The 23,723-nt window shown below is 47.1% G+C and overlaps 1 protein-coding gene across 5 annotated transcripts in view; it reads left to right on the forward strand.

The window, feature by feature from the left end:
• The window catches only part of LOC147034133 (regulator of G protein signaling 12-like), a 95,533-nt gene that overhangs the window by 6,200 nt on the left and 65,610 nt on the right, over nt 1-23,723 (forward strand). For 3 of the 5 annotated variants that reach the window (XM_085877024.1, XM_085877013.1, XM_085877019.1), the window contains exons 2-5: nt 875-896; nt 5,607-5,776; nt 8,280-8,372; nt 8,492-8,635. In XM_085877024.1, coding sequence (XP_085733150.1) covers nt 875-896; nt 5,607-5,776; nt 8,280-8,372; nt 8,492-8,635 — 429 coding nt within the window. The remainder of the gene's footprint in view (nt 1-874; nt 897-5,606; nt 5,777-8,279; nt 8,373-8,491; nt 8,636-23,723) is intronic. The other 2 variants (XM_085877033.1, XM_085877040.1) reach the window with 2 other exon arrangements.

Below are 23,723 nucleotides of genomic sequence, written 5' to 3' on the forward strand. Positions count from 1 at the left end.
AACTGAGATCCTAAAATGGTCCGACTGGGATCCTAAAATGTTCCAACTGTGATCGTAAAATTGCCCAATGAGGGTCCTGAAATGGTCCTACTTGGAGTGGAAAATGATGTTGATGTTTTCCTAATATGAGCTAAAATGTAGGTTTACACGGTGATCCATGTCTATATGCAGGAAGTTAAGATGTCCGAGCTAAACTAAAAACCCAAATTCTGAATGTCCTTCTGAACATGTGACACACACACACACACACACACACACACACACACACACACACACACACACACACACACACACACACACACACACACACACACACACACACACACACACACACACACACACACACACACACACCATCAGTCCAAGTCTATTTGTAAACGGCAATGTGTTTCTAAAGGATAACCATTTTCTCATGCGAGAATTCCTTGTCATTTTGATCTGGTCTTCCTGTGAACGGGGGGGGGGGGGGGGGGGGCGCTCAGTGCTTCTCATGTACCTCCAGCTCTCTGGGAAAGCTCTGGGCGATGGTTGTGGCACATTCTGTGGCTGATGGCTGGGTGGGGTTTTTGGGTTAGTGTGGAAAGAAGGAGGAGGAAGAGAAGGAGGGGATGCGGGGGTGGTGAAAGGCTGTGAGACAAGGCGGAAACAGGGAGGGCTGTGAGAGGAAGGGGGAGCCGGTTCCGGCGCTTTCCCTGCCTGTGTGCATGTGTTGTGAATAATTCATGTGCGAGTTGCGGACCTGAATGCGTGTGGTCTGAATGAGGCGCGAAGCGGGACGTTCTGCAGTAGAACCTGCACGAGGTGGAGCGCCAACGGTCCTGGTCCGCGCTGCGCGCTCCGATTCTAACCCATGTCCATCTCTTCTCTCTTTCAGTCTGCAGCTGCCTCAGATGGAGGTGAGTACTATCTGTTTGTGTGTGTGTGTGTGTGTGTGTGTGTTTGTGTGTGTGTGTGGGGGGGGGGGTTGCATGGGAGGCATTGCAAAAGCCCGTGGGGTTACGATCTCGGTCTCAGCTGTGGGTCCTCGATCTGTATACATTTATATCCCGACCAAAGTGTGTAGCGCCAGTAATAACCCGATTCCACTCACTGTAGACCCCCGATTCCTGACTGCATGGTCCACGGTTCATTCCGTAGATCCCTGAGATCGATTGCTCTGACCGTAACGTTGTAAGACCCATGCTGGTAGTCGTTGTACTGATTTTTGATTCACCTTACTGTGTGCTTGGCTTCGGTTCTTTCTTGCTATGTAAGGTTTATTTGGCTGTAAATCCTTTGACAGGAGTACTTTATGGTTCAGCTACAGATCTTCGGGTAGCTTCCCAATCCCAGCTTCCGCACATCCATGAATGAAGTTGTCATTCAAGCCCCTGAGAAACATCTGCTGATGTCAATTTTTTCCCCCCTTGTGGCTCTGACTCTTCTAGGTTCTGTCTTCTGCTCTTGACATTTGGGTCTTGTTTGTAGGTAGACCCATAACTTCAGTCTAATTTGACTGTCAGTCTTCAGTTCTTAGCTGTAGATCAATCTTTACCTACGTCACCAAAGGTAGATGGAGGTTAGGTTTTCGCCCCTGTCTGTCTGTCTGTGAGCAGGATATCGAAAAAGTTATTGACGGATTTGGATGAAATTTGGTGGACAGGTTGGTTAGGTGACAAGAACAAGCCGATTCGATTTTGATTCAGGTCCGGATCCGGATCTGCATATCAGAGAGGTAGAAAACATAAACTGTTCAGCCAGGCGGAGGTATGCGCTCTTCCAAGTGCTGTTCTCATCTTAAATTCATTTCTTGCTTTCCAATAACTTCTCCATTGTCTTATATTTCTTTCATATGAATTCAAGACCTGTTTACATTCCTATTCTCACATTGTTTGAGCGTTAAACGTTGCATAGAAAGGGAGAATTAACCCTGTATATAATGGAGGACCCTGGTTAGAGCTGAAGACCCCTGGAAATCTTTACCCATGCTGAACTTTATTTCTGGTTCCAAGTGTCATTTTTATTGTCTCGTATCTACTACGGCTCATGGTGAGAGATTGTGCATATACTACAAACAAGACAAAGACATAATCTGTACATTTTTACATCGATGGATAAATGAACTTAGTGTATCTGATTACAATTCTCGATTCCAGCAGCATCATGAGCTTATCCTCAGATGAGAGCATCAAACATGCCAAACTGAACTGTGGACATGGAGTAAAGGTCGACGGGTTTTACATCATAACTCGATGTCCTCACTATAGCCACAGAACCCTCGTCCTGGCTGTCCATGCTTTTTCTGCTTCTAAAGCCCAGTTCCTACTGTCTGTGGTTGTTCGTCCAATGCCATGCTCATAAGAGTGACTACGGAGAGTTCGTAGAACACCTTACCCCTCATCGTCTTGAGGAACAACCGCATTGACTGAGGAAGGGTTTTGAAAGTGACAAAAAAGAACGATTTTTTTTTCCACATTGTTGAAGTATGGAATTCAATTGAAATAAAACAAAAGATTTTAAACAAAGAAAAATCTTAGAAGTTTACCGCCGTTGATGCAGCTTCTTTTACACCACCTTATTTAACACGTTGCATTAGTTATTCGTGCCTATTGTTTGTGTCCTTTATGACATCCTTAAAAACAGTAAGTGTCTTGTTTTAAATTATTTTCAATTTTGTTTGGTTGGCAGGCAGACGGACAGAATAAAATAATTATCTCGCTCCATTCTGCACATGAGCGATCGGTACAAATTCAGAGCCAAAGTACTGTTAAACTGCAGGTTCATTTTCCAATCCGGGTTCAAAATATAACATTCAATTGAAATCAAGTTGTTCCTGGATCATAAACTGACTTCTGTGGACAGACAGACAGAAAGACATTTGTGAACCAATTGCTTCACCCCGCTTTTCACTTTGCGTGCACAGGCTAATAGAACTCTTGCTGCATGGGACCCAGTTGTACTTCTGCTTGTACTTTCTTTATTCGGCTGACCATATGTCCCCACTTGTATTGTGCTGCCTGTGCCATTGTTCCTTGCCCAATTCCTCCCCATCCTTTGTCTGCGTTTTCCCTGCTGTTCCATTGTTAATGGGATGACCTCTCATCCCTCTGTCATTCAAAGCTCTTCCCTGATCAGACTTGATCTCTGTGCTTAGAAAAGAACCAAACTCAATGTCCTTTGTACAAGCAGTCGGTATTCATCCATTTGCATTGTGGCACATCGTGGGACGCTGCAAGTTGGGAAATGATCAACATCGAGGGAAATGCTCGGGAGACATTCGGCCTCGTCATTTCTGGTCCTTCGGTGCAATCACAAGCGTGTGCGAGCAGTGAGCGAGCATGCCAGGAATGGTTGTCCTTGTTCTGCTTATGTACTTGCATGGCTTTAATTGATATTACTTTTATTTAATTTCTCGTCAAATGCAATTCTTGCATCTGTAATGGTTTTATGCATTATATAAGGATATAGTTAGCAAGCAGAACTCTTGCAAAATATTGGGGAAAACAGGAGGTCATTTGGGATTAAAGGCCTTGTTCTTCTCTTCATTCATTTGGAGCCCTGAAGGATGATTGAATGAGAAAGCAAGTTTGAAGGAGTGTAAACGTTCCCCTTCCAGCCATCTTTGCGGATTAGTCGAGGATGAAGCCAAGTTGTTTTATAACATTTATCTGCAATCCGATTTCCATGAGAAAGGACAAAGTGGGCACTCTGGAGATAAAGACCACTTTATTGTTTAGGCCTTTCATTTTCTCACTGATCTGTGGGAGCAAATGTGAACCTTTTGAAAGGACATTTCTCTGAGGTGCCTCTTGTGCATTCAAATTCCATCTCGTCCCAGATGGAGAGAATAATTTTGTTTGTAGTTTTTCTTGCTTTGGGAGAAAAGTTAAAAAAAAAATGTTTTGCAGTGTTAAAAATGTCCGGTCAGGAAAGTGCATTTCGTAAAGGGAAATGCTGAAATTTGCTTTGTATTTCCCTGCAACGAGGATGTGTGTGCCAAGCAGTGTTATCCGAGCGTGAATGCCCTGTGTGGGCGCGTGTGTAGGCATTGGCTGAGTGTACTGTGTGGCCGTGGCATCGTGCGGTAGAGTGGAGCTGTGGAGCTGTGGAGCTGTTTGAGTGAGCAGGGATATCTGGGTGTAGCGGAGTGCGACTGTGTCGGTGTGTGCCATCTTGATGACAAAGCTTTGTTCTTTCTTAATTACTCATATAATCTCAGCTGATTGCAGGATGGTGATGACTGTACTTTAATATTTAGGAAAATATTTATGTTTTTTATCTCTCAACCAAAACCCCAAAAAAAAGACTTCTCTTATAAAAATGTTTACATTTTTAAAAAAAAGATTATATGTAATTGTTTTTTTATATATAAAAATTCTTTTTTATACATTTTATATTATATATAATTGTTTTTTTTTCTAATAATAATTTTTTATATAGTTTATATTATATATAATTGTTTTTTATAATAATATTTTTTAATATATTTTATATGATATATAATTGTTTTTTATATAATAATTTTTCATATATTTTATATGACATAATTGTTTTTTTCTAGTAATTTTTAAAATATTTTTTTATATATGTAATTGTTTTTTTTCAAATAATAATTTTTTAAAATATATTTATAATAAAATATATAAATAAATATTTTATTTGCATATTTTATCATTATCCAATGATATAATATATGCACTCTAATTAGGCTATTGTGTTTATCGGATTGGCTTCCATCAGGAGTTCCTTTACAAGGTGGTACGAAAACGATTTCTCTGATCAAACCCAGGAAATGTACCTTTTGTTTGTGAAATGAAATCTTGGCTTATTAATCTACAATCACAAGGGATGTCGAGGGTTTCCATGGAACAATGGTGCAATTATAAAGGTTGGGGGTTTGGTGGGAGGAGATAAAGGAAAGCGAAGACAACATATGGGGCAGGTGGGTGTATGTGGTGGGGGCTTGTTGAAATACATGGGAAGGTTGTGAGTGGGGGTCACCTGAAAGGGACGTCGGGGACAAAGTCATTCTGCAAATTGGCGACATTAAATGATGTCCTTCAGAAACCGTCTGTAAGAGGGATTAGTCAAGACTGTGTTAATTACTAACTTGCAGGCTGCATTGAGATGGAATGGGAGCTCATATGATAGTGCGTTTGCCAATGAGTTGTATAGTCTTGCTTCAATCTCTGATGCTGTCAAATGAAATTTAAAACTATTGTTCTGATGCAGTGCAAACATGGGGTGGTACATTTTGGAGCATGTCTTCCTTGAGAGGAGGTGTTAAGCTCGGTATCTTGAATGCTAGCATTTGCTTGTAGACGTTAAAGATCCCAAAAGGATAGGCCATTGTGTGCTGGTATCCTTGCCAAAATCCCTGCCTTTGGTTAGTCGTGTAGTTAGCATCACATGCAAACGGGATTATGGATGTATGCCACTGACATGATGTGCCAAATGGCCTCTTCCTGTGTCTCAATTTCAGACCACTTTCTTGTCTTACTTCCCAATGTTGTATTCCCAGTTTAATATTTCACCTCATAGCTGTGTTGTTCAACAGACCTTTAGCCTCACACTGATTACTCGTATTATGGTACATTTTGGGGTTTCTTCCGGCGTTTTGTGAGCAGAACTTGCAGCCAAGCAACTACCCGGTGGTCTTACAGAGCAAGGCCTCTCCAACAGCAGCCTCCCCAACCTGGATAACAGCCATGACGAGGCATACGAAGGCCGCATTGCCAGCTGGGCCATATCTTTCGAGCGACTGCTCCTCGACCCGCTGGGTGTGCAATTCTTCACGGTGGGTTTTCTCGTGTGCTTCACGCTCGAATTGTGGCCTTGAGTTGTGATGTGAGCGGTAAAACTTTCACTGCATTGTACACATTGTACAGTGCTGTTCGTTCGAGCAATTTCCATCAATATGGTGTGTATGACTTCTTCTTGCATATGGCAGCTTGGCTGCTGGGTAGCTATCATTTTGTTGGGACACGACTATGCCGCTGATGCTGTGCCACTCTACCAGTACACTGGTACTCATTTTGACGACCTCAGAAGGATGACGGGCTGAGTCAACCCCACCTGGTATTAATTCAACAGCTGAGCAGGATTTGAACTCAGAACCCTAAGACCCCATGCCAGCCACCCGAACCACTAAACCAACACCAGGCTTCGTGTGTATGACTAAAAAGGGCTCAGGCTTGATTTTCATGTGCAGTAGTTGGTAAATTCTTATCCCTTTGTGTGGTGTTGCACTAGTCTTTGTTTAGCAAATGTACATTTGACTGTATTTTGACCTCAAATATGGTGTGCTGGTTTCATAATTGCTGAGGTCTAGCGATGTTGCTGATACCATGTCCCCAAAGGGTGGAAGTTGGCTAAAGAAACAGCACTACATGGCTTACTCTTTTGAAGAGTACAGTGCGATTTTTAGCTTCCACAACTGAGTGCTAACAAGTAGGACAGCCGACTTAAAATCCTTTCTGAACAGACTTTGCACACTAGTTGATGCAACACCCTGCCTGTAATGCTTACTTCTACAAAGTTTTTGTTGTTGTTTTGGCAGTATACCACCTTATCCACTTATCAACATTTTGGCTTTCTTCTTTTAACCAAATGCTTGGTGTTGTAATTGAAAAACAAGTATGATGAAGTGGTGCTGTCTCATTATGGTGAAAAATAATGAATGACACAGGTTTTTCAGCTTCTTTTTATAGATATCCTGAAAGCAAAACAAGCCTCAAATATTAATTTCCCACGAGGGGAAAGAACCTCACGCTCTACAATAGTCCAGAATGGCCAAAAGTGGTTGTTCAGCAAATTTATATTGCAACGCAGCGTTCACACTTGAATTGCCTTTCTTTGCTTATGTGTTCAGCCGTGCTCTTATGTTCAGCTTGGAAAGAGTCTTTCACGAACCGGCTGGCCAGGCCTCACACTCAACGAAGGGATTTGGAACTTTTTTTTTTTTTTTTATACCTTGGTCGAGGCTCGTATGAGAGCTAACACACAACTCACAGCAAGGAGGCATGAGACAAGAGGGGCGGGAGTGGAAGGGACAAAACAGTGGGGAACAGACACATTAGGTGAACTGTGGAAGGGAGAGGGATGGGGATGGGACGGGGAACATGGCGAAGAGAAGATGGACATTTCAGGGACTTTCAGGAAGGAAAGCAGGAGAAATGAAGGAAGTGGGCTTGGGTGGATTATCGGGGGTAGAAAAGATCTAGGATTTGGATGGGGGAAGATAAGAGGTGGTGGTGAACAGCTGTTTTGAAAGCCTGGAGGGAAGAATGGGAAAGAATAGAGTGAGGAAGTTTATTCCAAAGGCGGGAAAAAAGAGGAATGAAAGAGTGAAGATGAGCAGTGATTCGTGATTTTGGTAGTTTTACCAGGAGGGGGTTGTTGGCCGACCTTGAGCGCCCTGTGGAAATGTGGTGGGGACAAATCGCAGAGAGAGCAGGGGGGGCAAGGCTGGAGAGGAGTCGGTAGAAGACAGAAAGACCACCGACCAACCTGCGGTGATTGAGTGAGAGGCCCAAAGACTCAGCTTCATTGCGGGAGATGCCGATGATCTTAAATGCCCTGGTTTCGACAGCGTGAAGCCGAGAAAGGTGGGAGGCAGGAGCACCAGCCCAGAGGGGAGAGCAGTACTCCATCAGGCTATGGACAAAAGTTTTGTAAGTGGTCAGGAGCTCAAGAGGGCCGAGGAAGGACTTAGAACGACGGAGGATTCCCAGTCGGCGACTGGCTTTTGAGGCGAGGTTGGAAATGTGACTTTCCCAGAAAACTTGGCCACGGTGCCGGCAATAGCTCGCTTATTATTCGTGAAGAACACCATGGGATATTTAACGTCCACTAACTGTCATTGTAGTCTCTTTGAAAACCAGCTTCTCTTGAGACGCCTTGTTGAACGTCTCTCCGAGGGACACATTGATGAATCAACCTGTCCGTGAAACACCGGGATGACGGTTTGTTGCTGGGTCGGGGTTTAAACCCAGGCGAGACAGCTTAGAGGCGAGTGTGCGTTCCTCTCGGCCATCCTGAGCATCCTGTGCTCTATGATAAATGAAGAGGGAAATTAAAAGACGTTTCAGGAGAACTGAAATACAGAGAACAATTTTTTCAACACAAAGAAGAACAAACGCAGGTTGCGTGCAATAATTAAACCTTTTGAGTCGAGCTCACCAGCTGATGAGCTTTCCGCCATCTGTGCTGCTGCCAGTGTGAAAGCTGCCGTATAGCGGAATCGAGTGTGAATGTGGATAAAGTGACGCGGAGGTGAATGCCCTCTCTTTGGACCTCAGGCTTTCCTGAAGAAAGAATTTAGTGAAGAAAACATCCTGTTCTATCAAGCTTGCCAAGAGTTGCAGGAGATCCCAAGGAGCTGCACTGTCCAGGTAGTGCTTACTTTGAGTGCCTGAAGTACCTTAAGTAGCTTTTAAGGCTTTGGCCTAAGTGGGGCATCATACTAGGTAGTGCGATATTACAAGACTCCGTTTTCATTCGTGCCCCACAGCTCCAGGCCAAAGCTCGAGATATCTACAGCAAGTTCCTCTCCGGCAGCGCAGCTACTCCAGTCAACGTGGATAGTCAAGCGCAGATATCGGATGCCTGTCTGCAGAACGTACATCCCTCGATGTTCTCACTCCAGCAACAACAGGTGCTTATTGGCAGCTCATTGCTTTCACAATGTCTTGAACAACCAGCTTCTCATTGAGAGTTGTTTTGAAATTATCTCCAAGTTGCTCGGTTCTGTGATGTCATGATTATGGGTGCAGTATTATTATTATTATTATTATTATTATTATTATTATTTTGTATGCAGCCTGTGGCTGCTGGTTGCATCATTGCTGGGAGTGCAGCTGTGCCACTGATGTAGTGCCCCCTGTTTCCAGTAAGCTGGTACTAATTATGACAACTTCAGAAGGATGACGGGCGAAGTCAATCCACTTGGTGTTGAGTAACAGCACGACGGGCTCAAACTCAAGACCCTGAGATCCTCGGTGCCTTCGTTATGACGTCATAATTGCATATGAAGAATGTCACATCTGACCAGTATGAAAATTTTTGAGGGTCATCTCGGGATAAATTAGTCCACAGAAAATTAAAAAAAATTGAAGACATTGGTCACATGATTGATTTGGCAGCTACATTGTTTTAAAGAAAAAATACCTTCAAATCAAAAAAAATCCAGGCACAGCCAAGTGAACCTTTTTTTTTTCAAGAAAATCAAAAAACAAATAGAACCCAGATCAAAAAATTAAATAACTATGGCTGCCATACCATGTGTCCAATCAAATTGAAATTTAAAACTTGTGCCTCCCATCATTACTCGTTCATAATTGTGAAGTTTCACGTTGATTGAATAAGTGGTTCCAGAGAAAAAGTTATGAATTATTTTTCTTCAATCCAACATGGCTGCCAAACCGCGTGACCAATCAATTATTCGTAAACAAACTTGCACACCCACGGCTTGGGGAACATTTTCTACTTTTTTCTACAGTTCTCTTTATTCATTCTAATTGTACACGGCTCCTTCCCAATTCCATATCTGGAAGATGCGTGACGTCATCGCCGGGCGCCAAAGGGAGTACTCAGTTTTTATTCCGTTTTCTTGTTTGTTTGTCCGGGCGATATCTCATCCATCCTTTGATCGAGGAAGCTGAAATTTGGGGACAAAAGTGAGGATGTACTTTGGCAAAAATTCTTTTTTTTATTTTTTGATTAAGTAATTAATTGATTAATTACTTAATTATTATCGATTTATTAATTACTTATTTATTTTATTTCTCATCCTGGCAATATCTCAGGCATATTTTGAGCTACGAAGCTGATATTTGGACATGACAGTAACCAATTGATTTGGCTATAAAGAGTATTTTTTATTGATTGATTAATCAATTAATCGATTAATTATTCATTTTTCTATTGATTACTTATTTATTTATTTTAACTCTGCAATTAACAATTAATCAATCAATTATTGTACACCACTCCCTCCCAATTCTGACACCATGTGCTGCAAGGCGGCATCACTAGGCGCTGAAGGTGCCCCGGTGATATCATGTGCTGGAGGATTGTTATTTATTTATTTGACAAAGGGGCGGTGTACTTTGAATGTACCGCTACTTGTTCTTGCTTTTTGTTCTCTTCATATCTTTTCCTCTCTATTCCTCTCTTTTGTTATCTATCTCTCGAAAGAAGTAAATTTTTGCATAAATTTTTCTGTAAGGCCCAATTGGCTGCACCTGGATGGGTTTGAGGGTAGTGGCGTAGCGGCTGAAACCCGAATCTTATCCAGGTTCCTCCTGATGACTCCATCGTTCCTCTTTCTTTCTTTGGGTTCTTTCTTGGTCTTCCATTTTATTTGTGTGAAGTTTCCCCTCAATCTGTTCAGCCATTCTGAAGAAGATTTTTAGATCCTCGTGGAGGATCTCTTAGTCTTCCTCATGTTGTTGTTCTTGTGGACTTTTTAGATCCTCGTGGAGGATCTCTAAGTCTTACTCACGTTGTTGTTCTTGTGGACTTTTTTGTTTCACAGCCTACAGTTTTCATCGAAACTTCCTGAAACTTGGCGTATATATGTAAAAATTCCCTGCACAGACAGTAACGATCTCCGATTTTGAAAATTCCTCCGAGAAAAAAAGTTATGACGTCAAAATATCTCCGCTAATGGAAATCGCCGTTAAAATTATCTCCGAAACTAGGCAAGCTTTTTGAATTCTGTTTGCGGTAATCGAACATTAGCAGAGATTAATTACCGCACATATGATACATCACTATCACGTCATATCAATTTTTATGAGATCATTCCTATTTTTTGACATTTTTTGTTTCACAACCCAGAGTTTTCATTGGATCTTCGTGAAACTTGCCATGTATGGTTTGTGGTGAGGATGTTGAGGTGAAAGGGGCTCGTGAAAGCCCACACACAGGCAGTAACCATCTCCGATTTTGGAAATTCTTCCTAGAAAAAAGTTGACGTCATAATATCGCCGCGAATGGAAATCGCCCATACCATTATCTCCGAAACTAGGCAAGCTGTTTGAATTTTGTTTGCGGGAATCAAACCTGACATTAGCACAGATAATTTATCGCAAACCTGATACATCACAATGACGTCATATTCGTTTTTATGACGTCATCACTAAGAGGACGAGGATCTTAGCTCATTCGAGCTTGTTTTTATTGGTTTTAGGTCAGATCAGGTCAGGTATGGGAGCATGTGCCGGAGCAGTGCATCCCTGCATCCACTTTCCACCGGTATTCCAGGGGCCTTCATCTGGCCATCCCCCAGGTAGATGCCTGGCCCATCCCCATCTCCTTGAAATTCCGATCAACCTGCTGCAACCACGAGGCATGTGGTCATCCCATTGTCCTCCTCCACTCATGAGGATCCCTCACTGAGAGAATCTCGTGAGCAGGATCATCGTCAGGAAAACGAGCCCCATGTCCATACAGCCACAGCTGATGCTCACGGATAATGCAGGTAACAAACCTCATTTGTGTCTCTCTCGGAAACTGCTCATTGGACAAAAAGTATGATCAGCGATAGCCAAGGATTCTCCGAAGAGACCTGGTACCAAAGGAATTAAGTCTCCGTCTCAGATTCCTGGTCAGAGTCCAAGTCTCACATCAGTAGAGCATGAATGGAAGCACCAAGGACCTGAAGGCTCGGATGTTCGTCTTCCTGCACAGGTACCGACCGACAGAGCCACACCCCATGATCCAGTGAACCCATGACTCCCCAGGCCCAACCCAGACGTCTGTTGACCTCTGAGTCACAGCCAGCAGAGACATGAATAAGACCGCTAAGGTAAGTGAATCTCTCTGTCACCTCAACATCCTCACCACAAACAGGTACAGACAGGAGAGCAGCATCTAAGATGTCATTGAAAACCTGGATCTTAGTTTTGACCCAGGAAACCCGTAATCCCAGTGGCTCAACTCCCCATTCAGCACCTCGATGGCTACCAAAAGGATATCCAGCGTCTCTGCAAAGATGACTGTATCATCTGCGAAATCGAGGTCAGAGATCTTGACATTCCCAAATGATGCACCACAGTTTGATCTCTCCGACATCCTCCCTAGAATCCAGTCCATACAAGTGCTGACAAGTGTGGGGTCCAGTACACACCCCTGACCAACTCCAGTAACAACTTGAAATAAGTCAGAGATGGTACCACCACATCTCACAGCACTCTCAGTACCAGAGTTGACTTCAGACTTCAGATCGATCAGTTTTGGTGGCACCCCACGAAGACCAAGAATCCTCCAGAAGGCATCCCGATTCACTGAATTGAACGCTTTGCAGTGATAAACATAGGCTGCAAGCAGCCCCTTCCGAAACTCTCATCTGCGTTTGGTGAGGACCCAAAGGGCAAGGATACGGTCAATCATTGACCTCTTTGGTGTAAAGCCTGACTGCTCTGGACGCTGGTGCTCAAGCAGATTGTGGCGAACACTATCAAGAATTATCTGAGCAAAGACCTTGTCTGGCACTGAGAGCAGCGTCACCCCTCGGTAGTTGTTTCAGTCCTGACGATCACCCTTCCCTTCCAGAGAGGGACAACAAGGCCCCTCTTCCAATCAATTTAGATGCTGTTTGTGTTCCAGGCAGAACACAGAACTGCATGCTATGACATGAGTCCAGTATTTCCACCAGCCTTGAGAAGTTCAGCATGGATGCCACAGATCCCTGGAGCTTTACCCAATTTTAACTGGATCACCACATCCTGTGTTCCTACAAATGAAGGTGGATCACAGTTGATTGTAGGGTCAGCAATAGGAATAGTAACACACCTGACATCCAACTCAAAAGCTGGTGGATCAGCCTGGTACAGCCGCTCAAAGTAAGTGGCCCAGTGGGCCTTCACTTCAGCCTCCTCTATCAAGAGCCCATCACCCTCCGCTCTAACTGCAGTACACTGAGGGATGGGCTTGGAAGAACGCAATGCATGAATTCCCCTGTAAGCAGGACGAGAATCACTTGACCTCAGGTGATGCTCTACCCCCTCACACATTACTCACATATAAGCCTCCTCGTCTACCCTGAGCGCATGTACAGTTTTACGCCTCAACTCCCTGAACAGCTCAGCTCTGCCATTAAGCCTGTCCCTGCAACTCTGTTCAATGGTATCTTGTGTCCGTTGAGAGACAAAATTCTTCTTCCCCCTCTGGTGAGTTTCAAGACATCCACCAGCAACATCAGCATTTGCAAAGGCACGTGGTGTTGAAGGCACTCCACAACTTCAGGATTCCCAAAGCACCCAGACCTCCCAAATCCCCACTCAGCCTGTTCGCAAACTCCTCAGCTACCCTCTCATCCTTGAACTTGCCAACATCCAACCTCAGCAGGGATCGTACCAATCTCCTGGATTTAAGCTGCAACCTCAGAGATGTTACCACAAGGCTGTGGTCGTTATTTAGGAACTGAGCACTCCGGTAGCTGTTGCGGTTCTGGATCATCCTCCAGTGACCATCAACGAGCACATTGTCAATCTGCTTTGCCCCACCACCAGTGTTGGAATACCAAGTCCAGTGATGAGCCTGTGGGCACTGAAACCATGAACCAGCCACCCTAAGTCCATGACTTCTTGCAAAGTCAAGGAACTTCGTGCTATTCAGGTTCACAGTTCCAGACCCATGGGGACCAACACGTCTCATAACCATCCCTATCAGTTCCAGTCGATGCATTGACATCCGCTGCAGATGAGAAGAGTATCTCGCCTGGGGCACTGATCAACCACAGACTCGAGCGTGCCATAGAATTTGTCCTTCATGGTGAAATCACTCGCTTCAGTCGGAGCATATACAGAGACCAGGGAAACGACACCCAAGGAGTGATGAATCCTTCATCTTATAATATTCTCGTTGACCGGTGTTACCTCAATTATCATTGGAATCAGCTTATTGGTCAGAGCTACAGCAACTCGTTGGGTCTGGTAAACATCAGAGCGACCTGACCAATAGTAGGTGTAACCACCCGCCATGATCTCACCACTATCCGGTCTCCAAACCTCAGAGAGAGAGAGAGAGAGAGAGAGAGAGAGAGAGAGAGAGAGAGAGAGAGAGAGAGAGAGAGAGAGAGAGAGAGAGAGAGAGAGAGAGAGAGAGAGAGAGAGAGAGAGAGAGAGAGAGAGAGAGAGAGAGAGAGAGAGGAAAAAAAGAAAAAAAGAAAAAAAATATAAATATATGCAATACTGATGTTCAAACGCTTGAGCCCAGGTGATAACAGAGACAGGTATTCATCCTCTATTCGGGATAGGACATTCCAGGCACCCACCCAGAGGGACCGCCTCAGGTTAATCCAAGGAGACCATCGTCTGGTTGATGACACCTGAGCACCTCCCCAACACACTACCGCAATCTGATCAAGGAAGGTTACCCCGTAGTTTTCCTCCTATCTTCAAAGAGTGGAGGTCCCGAAGGCTTTGCCCCAATCCCGTCAACCGGTGACCTGGGTGAATCACCCCATGATGGGATTGGGGATTGGGGTTCAGGTTTTAGGGTAAATGCAATATGGCTGCTAAACCACGTGACCAATGATGTCATATGTGTGAACCTTTTGTTCCTCATGGATCGGTGGCCATGCGTGTAACGTTTCACCTCAATCTGTTCAGCCATTTCAAAGATTTTCAAAGATTAAAAAAAAACAAAAAAACAATATGGCTGCAGAATCACGTGACCATTAAAGTCAACCTTTTTTTGTGGACCATTTTATCCCGAGATGATCCTTAAAAATTTTCACACTGATTGGATGTGGCGTTCTACATATACAATTATGATGTCATAACGAAGGCACTTATGAAGTCGTAAAAAAAAAAAATCACATTTATTCCCCTTGAGGAGTACTTGCTATGTTCCAAGTTTCTATCTTTTCTTTGGTGTGGTTTCAGAGATAGAGGTCCGAAGTTTTTCAGTTTTTCCAACATGGCTGCCACGCCACGTAACCTTTGACGCCATAATTTTCATTCAAACATTCAACATGAGGAGTTACTCCTGTGGTGAAACTTTCTTCTCAATCTCTCAAGCGGTTGCAGAGAAAAACATTAAAGTTTTGTGTGGACAGACAGACAAACAAATGGACCCAAATGCAATCCCCTCTCTTTCGGTGAGGGTAATAATAAACGTCATGGGTCAGGGTCAAGTGTCCCGTCAAAGCGGGTTACATTAAAGCGGGACATCTTGATACCCAGTCATCACTGCCAGCATTTGCAAAGTGGCAGTTCTAGTTATATATATATATATATATATATATATATATATATATATATATATATATATATATATATATATATATATATATATATATATATATATATATATATATATATATATATATATATTATTAATTACATTACACCCCAGTACACAAACATACAAAATATACTACACAAACACCACAAAAAACAAGTTCTGGTGAACAAACATACAAAATATACTACACAAAAAACAAGTTCTGGTGAACAAACATACAAAATATACTACACAAAAAACAAGTTCTGGTGAGGGTCTGCAATCAATGGTTGCTCTTTTCCCTGTTTTATTACAGCACGTGCGCTGTATACAATTGCACCGAGTTTGAAATGTCCCCGGCGTCGTCTCCCACGTCTCCGGTGGGTCCGGTGTCCCCCTCCCCCACGTGCCTCAAGACAGCCAATGACGGCCGTCCGGTAGATGGCAGTGCGTAACCTCGACGGAAATGGCAACAATTGACGGAAATACCCGAGTATTTCAATGGAAATTTGTGAAACTAATGTGTTATCTATCTATAATTCCAGCAATCTCCGTGTCTGTCTGTCTGTCTGTCTGTCTGTCTGTCTGCGACCGCCGTTTCTCGACGACCGCTGGTCCGATCTCATTGAAACTTGCCAGGAATATTGCTGGGGACCCGCGTATGTGCCTTTTCGAGGTTTGATATCGATCGGACGAGCCGTTCCCAAGTTACGGCCATTTTACTGCTTTTTCAGTGTTGAAAAGGTGTATATGGCAGCTGAAGGTGTCGTTCCACCTTCTCACCTTATCATGCCAATTTTTTCTCAGAATAATGATAACAGCATATTAATAATAATAATAATAATAATAGCACAATAATTGGCAGTACACAATAATTGAACAAAAAGAATAACGTGATACAATGACCAATGTCTGTCAACCAATAACAACCTATATATTGTCTGTCAACCAGACAGGACATGGTGCTATGACATCACGAATGACGTCACAATTAATGTTTATTTATTTATTTTGTTTATTTTTGCATGATTGATGGTCCGATCTGATTGAAACTTGCCATGAATATTGCTGGGGACCCGTGGATGTGCCTTTTCAAGGTTTGATATTAATTGGATAAGCAGTTCCCAAGTTACGGCCATTTTCTGTCGACCAATGACAAGACACGATGCTATAACATCACGAATGACGTCACAATTAATGTTTATTTATTAGGGTACCCTGTGAGTACAGGGTACCCTATTGTTTTTCTTCTGTTTATTATTACGCATTATTATTATTATTCTTCCGCCGGCATTTTGCACCCTTTTTCGCTTTAAAAATCATTTTCTCTGGAACACTAAGTCCGATCGACAGGAAATTTTCACCATAGTATGTATCTTTTTTGATAGCACAATCACGTTATAATTATGACGTCATTGGTCACGTGGTACGGTCGCCATCTTGAAAAATGCGATAAACTTTGGACATCTGTATCTCGGAAACCGTGCAATGGAAAAATATTTCGTTTGATACATTTTACTAAGCTCCCTATGGGGAACACGTGTGATTTTTCGTGACGTCATAGGTGAAGCGATATACCGGTGAAAATTCGTCAAGTAGAACGCCATATAGGAAAAATCTGAAAAATTCTGAGCGTCATCTACACCAAAATTCATCGTCAAAAATGTTATTTTTGACGTCATCGATGATGTAATTCGGCCGCCATCTTGTTTTTTAGTGTTTTTAAAAAAAAAATCTTCTTCTCCAGAAGGGCTGAACAGATTAAGGCGAAACTTTACAGGTACATTCCCCCTGAGGTCCTCTTTCAAGTTTGTTAATTTGTTGTTGATACGTCACATGGTTTGGCGGCCATCTTGAAAAACCCTAAAACCTTCAAACATCTTCTCTTCTCCAGAAGCGCTGGTCCAATGAAGGCGAGATTTCAGAACTATATTCGTGACATGTATGCGATGCAAGTTTGTTAATTTCAAAGTGATAGGTCACATGGTTTGGCCGCCATGTTGGATTTAAGAAAAATATTAAATAATGTTTTCTCTGGAATTTCAAAAGCCATCGAAGCGAAAATTTGCAAGTGCCTTCCTCCCTCAACTCTGCATACATGGTAAAAAAATTTTACCTCAGAAGTCACATGGTTTGGCGGCCATCTTGGATAGAAAAATAGACCTTATCCGATTTAAACGAAACTTTACACACTTGTTCGGGTCGACGATGGAAAGCAGAATTTAAATTTATGATATCATAGGTCACAAGGTTCGGCAGCCATCTTGGATTGAAAATGAATAAATTTTAAAAATCTTCTTCTCCAGAAGGGCAAGACAGATTAAGACGAAACTTCACACATATATTCCCCATGAGGTCCTTTCTCAAGTTTGTTAATTTGTTCTTGATCGGTCACATGGTTTGGCGGCCATCTTGAAAAAACCCTAAAACCTTCAAACATCTTCTTCTCCAGAAGCGCTGGTCCGAGGAAGGGAAGATTTCAGAACTATATTTGGGACAGGTAGGCGATATAAGTTTGTTAATTTCGAATTGATTAGTCACACGGTTTGGCCGCCATGTTGGATTTAAGATAAATATTAAATAATGTTTTCTCTGGAACCGCTTAACCTAACGAATCGAAAATTTGCAATTATCATCTATCATCGTCTATGCACGCAAGGTAAAAATTATGACGTCACACGTCACATGGTTTGGCGGCCATCTTGGATAGAAAAACGCACCTTTACCGATTAACACAAAACTTCACATACGTGTTCCAATACCAAGTTGGAAGCAGAATATAAATTTGTGATGTGATAGGTCACATGGTTCGTCAGCCATCTTGGATTGAAAAATAATATCTTAAAACGTCTTTTTCTCTGAAACGACTGAACAGATCCAAGTGAAACTCCACCACTATGCCCGCCTCTCCATGACGAATAAAAAGTTCTCACCCCCTTTTGAGGTACGACGCAACGTTTGGCAGCCATATTGGATTGAAGGAAAAATATTAATTAATGTTTACTCTGGAACTACTGCATCAATAAATGTGAAACATCAGCTTTATGGTGTAACACTCATGCGGAATGAGGGTTTGAAATTTCAACGGGATCGGGCCCAGGGTTTGGCAGCCATGTTGGTTTTAAGAAAAATATTAAATAATGTTTTCTCTGGAACTGCTTAACCTGGAGAAGCGAAAATTTGCACTTATAGTCTCCCATCGTGTTTGCACATGTGGTGAAAATTATGACATCACAAGTCACATGGTTTGGCCGCCATCTTGGATTGAAGGATAAATAATAATTAATGTTTACTCTGGAACCGCTGCCTCTATATATGAGAAACTTCACATTTATAATTCAGGTCACATGAGAAACAAAAGTTTAAAATTTCAACCTGATCGGTCACGCGGTTTGGGAGCCAGAATTATTTAATTATTTGAATCTGGAAGCCAGTTCTAACAAAATTGAATGCTTTGTGCTGCCCGGTTCGTAACTCGTCTGTTCCGCGCCCTCTCGAAGCAGGCCTGTGTTTGTATCACCATTAAATAATGTTTTCTCTGGCACCGCTTATCCTGTCAATGCAAAACTTTGCGACTCTGATTTAAGTCTCATGTTGTATCAGTTGTGTCAAAGGCACTTTTGGGTACCCGGTCATCACTGCCAGCAGTTATAAAGTGGCAGTTCTAGTTTATTATTAATTTTTTTTGCATGATTGATGGTCCGATCTGATTGAAACTTGCCAGGAATATTGCTGGGGACCCGTGGATGTGCCTCTTCGAGGTTTGATATTAATCGGACGAGCGGTTCCCAATTTACGGCCATTTATCTGTCGACCAATATCTGCGAGAGAGGGGGACGGGAGAGGAAGGGCGAGATTAGGGAGGAGAGGGGGGGAAAGAGATGGGGGAGAGAGAGGGGTGGGAGTGGGGATGGGAGAGGGGGTGTGAGAGGGTTTCAGTGCCCACAGGCTCATCACTGGACTTGGTATTCCAACGCTGGTGGTGGGGTAAAGCAGATTGACAATGTGCTCGTTGATGGTCACTGGAGGATGATCCAGAACCGCAACAGCTACCGGAGTGCTCAGTTCCGAAATAACGACCACAGCCTTGTGGTAACATCTCTGACGTTGCAGCTTAAATCCAGGAGATTGGTACGATCCCTGCTGAGGTTGGATGTTGGCAAGTTCAAGGATGAGAGGGTAGCTGAGGAGTTTGCGAACAGGCTGAGTGGGGATTTTGGACGAGCGGTTCCCAAGTTACGGCCATTTATCTGTTGACCAATATCTGCGAGAGAGGGGGACGGGAGAGGAAGGGCGAGATTAGGGAGGAGAGGAGGGGCAAGAGATGGGGGAGAGAGAGGGGGTGTGAGAGGGGGCGAGAGAGGAGGGGGAGAGAGGAGGGGGGAGGAGAAAGAGGGGGTGAGAGAGGGGGAGAGAGGGGGGAGAGAGGGGGTGAGAGGGGGTGAGAGAGGGGGAGAGAGGGGGCGAGAGAGGGGAGGGAGAGAGGGGGGAGAGAGGGGAGTGAGAGAGAGGAGGCGTCACAATTCAAGAGAGGGGGAGAGAGAGGGGTGAGAGAGGAGCGAGAGAGGGGCGTCACAATTCTTCGTCTGATATGACGTCACAATTGACGCTGGGGACCTGAGTATGTTTCCCAGGTGTTTCCCAAGTTATGTCCATTTATGACACGGTTGGTCCAATCTAATTGAAATAATGCCCCAATCCAGTCGTCGTTTACGCACCTACGGGCCCGTACTAGTATATGTGAAAACCATTTAATTTATTGCTTGACGGAAAAAAACGAAGAAACGCTTCCCTCATGTACGAACGAACGAACGACCGAACGAAAGACGTCATTTCCGTCCACCATGGCATTTCGCACCGAACACAGAAAGCTAGTTCTTCTTTTACCATCATTCTCTTTAATATTAGCCATAAACAAGTGTTTCGTCATGCATTCATTGGTCGTTGAAATTTAATTTACTTCCAACAAGAACGAAAAAATAATCTCCTCAGATTCAACAAGAACGAAAAAAAAAAAACCCCGAAAACATCACGTGCAGGACAAGACCAATAGAGCTGAAGGAAACGATACTGTAACTGCACTGCTCCTGATTGGTCAAAGGACACCACGTGTGTTGTGTGGGCGGTGTTATGCACGAGGACTCCAGGCTCTTCTTCTTCTGCCATCATTCTCTTTAATATTAGCCATAAATAAGTGTTTCGTCATGCATTAGTACTTGAAATTTACTTACAATCATTCTTTTGCAGCCTCCTGCCACGCTGTATCGAACGATTTCATTCCTTCTGTTATATATAAAGGTCCTTATCACAATAACAAGATTTTTACATTTCAAATATTAAGTTCGCTTTTTAATTGTTTTTCAACTGAAAAAGCATAAATTGCATATTTTGACATTAGTGCACTCATTTGATTCACCACACGCGCTGTATTGAAGGATTTCACTTGTTAGTTTTATTTTGAAGTGTGTCTTGGGCCTCCATGTTTTTCTCTGCTAGTCGAGCGGTTAAGTTAGTGTAAGTATGGTTGTGAAATGAGTTAATAGAGAGCGAGTCACTTGAGGAACAAGGAGAACAGAAGAGGATTATAAATGGCGCGATAAATGTTTAATGTGGGCAATATTAGGGATAGTGTATAAAGTGGGTAGTCTTTGCTGTACGAATTGTGAAGAAATGGCTCACGTAATGATAATTATTATCAATAGGTTGAAAGAATGAATAGCTAACCTGAGGGTACTATCGGAATGTGAAAAATTTGTTGATTAATATAAAGTTGGATAGGTTTCTTGAGTGAGTCTGCCAAGGAGATCGACAGTGGTGTGGTTTGAGTGAGTGGAGGCATTGGGGCAGTTGTCGTGGGCGGAGGCGGTGCCGAGGGAGTCGCGGGCGGAGGCGGCGCCGAGGGAGTCGCGGGCGGAGGCGGCGCCGAGGGCGTCGCGGGCGGAGGCGGCGCCGAGGGAGTCGCGGGTGGAGGCGGTGCCGAGGGAGTCGCGGGTGGAGGCGGCGCCGAGGGAGTCGTGGGTGGAGGCGGTGCCGAGGGCGTCGTGGGTGGAGGCGGTGCCGAGGGCGTCGCGGGCAGAGGGGGTGCCGAGGGAGTCTCGGGCGGAGGCGGTGCCGAGGGAGTCGCGGGCGGAGGCGGCGCCGAGGGAGTCACGGGCGGAGGCGGCGCCGAGGGAGTCGCGGGCGGAGGCGACGCCGAGGGAGTCGCGGGCGGAGGCGACGCCGAGGGAGTCGTGGGCGGAGGGGGTGCCGAGGGAGTCGCGGGTGGAGGCGGCGCCGAGGGAGTCGCGGGCGGAGGCGGTGCCGAGGGAGTCGCGGGCGGAGGCGGCGCCGAGGGAGTCGCGGGCGGAGGCGGCGCCGAGGGACTCGCGGGCGGAGGCGGCGCCGAGGGAGTCGCGGGCGGAGGTGGCGCCGAGGGAGTCGCGGGCGGAGGCGGCGCCGAGGGACTCGCGGGCGGAGGCGGCGCCGAGGGAGTCGCGGGCGGAGGCGGCGCCGAGGGAGTCGCGGGTGGAGGCGGCGCCGAGGGAGTCGCGGGTGGAGGCGGCGCCGAGGGAGTCGCGGGCGGAGGCGGTGCCGAGGGCGTCGCGGGTAGAGGCGGTGCCGAGGGCGTCGCGGGTAGAGGCGGTGCCGAGGGCGTCGCGGGTAGAGGCGATATCGAGGGCGTCGCGGGTAGAGGCGGTGCCGAGGGCGTCGCGGGTAGAGGCGATATCGAGGGCGTCGCGGGTAGAGGCGATATCGAGGGCGTCGCGGGTAGAGGCGATATCGAGGACGTCGCGGGTGGAGGCGGTGTCGCGGGCGGAGGCGGTGCCGAGGGCTTCGCGGGCGGAGGCGGTGCCGAGGGTGTCGCGGGTAGAGGCGATATCAAGGACGTTGCGGGCGGAGGCGATATCAAGGACGTTGCGGGCGGATGCGGTGCCGAGGGCGTCGCGGGCGGAGGCGGTGCCGAGGGCGTCGCGGGCGGAGGCGGCGCCGAGGGAGTCGCGGGTGGAGGCGGCGCCGAGGGCGTCGCGGGCGGAGGCGGTGCCGAGGGCGTCGCGGGTAGAGGTGATATCGAAGGCGTCGCGGGTAGAGGCAATATCGAGGACGTCGCGGGTGGAGGCGGTGTCGCGGGCGGAGGCGGTGCCGAGGGCGTCGCGGGTGGAGGCGGCGCCGAGGGAGTCGCGGGTGGAGGCGGTGCCGAGGGAGTCGCGGGCGGAGGCGGCTCCGAGGGAGTCGCGGGTGGAGGTGGCGCCGAGGGAGTCGTGGGCGGAGGCGGCGCCGAGGGAGTCGTGGGCGGAGGCGGCGCCGAGGGAGTCGCGGGCGGAGGCGGCGCCGAGGGAGTCACGGGCGGAGGCGGCGCCGAGGGAGTCGCGGGTGGAGGCGGCGCCGAGGGCGTCGCGGGCGGAGGCGGTGCCGAGGGCGTCGCGGGTAGAGGTGATATCGAAGGCGTCGCGGGTAGAGGCAATATCGAGGACGTCGCGGGTGGAGGCGGTGTCGCGGGCGGAGGCGGCGCCGAGGGAGTCGCGGGTGGAGGCGGTGCCGAGGGAGTCGCGGGTGGAGGCGGTGCCGAGGGAGTCGCGGGCGGAGGCGGCTCCGAGGGAGTCGCGGGTGGAGGTGGCGCCGAGGGAGTCGTGGGCGGAGGCGGCGCCGAGGGAGTCGCGGGCGGAGGCGGCGCCGAGGGAGTCACGGGCGGAGGCGGCGCCGAGGGAGTCGCGGGCGGAGGCGGTGCCGAGGGCGTCGCGGGTAGAGGTGATATCGAAGGCGTCGCGGGTAGAGGCGATATCGAGGACGTCGCGGGTGGAGGCGGTGTCGCGGGCGGAGGCGGTGCCGAGGGCGTCGCGGGTGGAGGCGGCGCCGAGGGAGTCGCGGGTGGAGGCGGCGCCGAGGGAGTCGCGGGCGGAGGCGGCGCCGAGGGAGTCGTGGGTGGAGGCGGTGCCGAGGGAGTCGCGGGCGGAGGCGGCGCCGAGGGAGTCGCGGGCGGAGGGGGTGCCGAGGGAGTCGCGGGCGGAGGCGGTGCCGAGGGAGTCGCGGGCGGAGGCGGCGCCGAGGGAGTCGCGGGCGGAGGCGGCGCCGAGGGAGTCGCGGGTGGAGGTGGCGCCGAGGGAGTCGTGGGCGGAGGCGGTGCCGAGGGAGTCGCGGGTGGAGGCGGCGCCGAGGGAGTCGCGGGTGGAGGCGGCGCCGAGGGAGTCGCGGGCGGAGGCGGTGCCGAGGGCGTCGCGGGCGGAGGCGGTGCCGAGGGCGTCGCGGGTAGAGGCGGTGCCGAGGGCGTCGCGGGTAGAGGCGATATCGAGGGCGTCGCGGGTAGAGGCGATATCGAGGACGTCGCGGGTGGAGGCGGTGTCGCGGGCGGAGGCGGTGCCGAGGGAGTCGCGGGCGGAGGCGGTGCCGAGGGCGTCGCAGGCGGAGGCGGTGCCGAGGGCGTCGCGGGCGGAGGCGGTGCCGAGGGCGTCGCGGGCGGAGGCGGTGCCGAGGGAGTCGCGGGCGGAGGGGGCGCCGAGGGAGTCTCGGGCGGAGGCGGTGCCGAGGGAGTCGCG

This window comes from Eptatretus burgeri, chromosome 1 (genome assembly GCF_056783735.1).
Source record: "Eptatretus burgeri isolate ZD-2024b chromosome 1, Ebu_testis_v1, whole genome shotgun sequence".
NCBI lineage: Eukaryota > Metazoa > Chordata > Myxini > Myxiniformes > Myxinidae > Eptatretus > Eptatretus burgeri.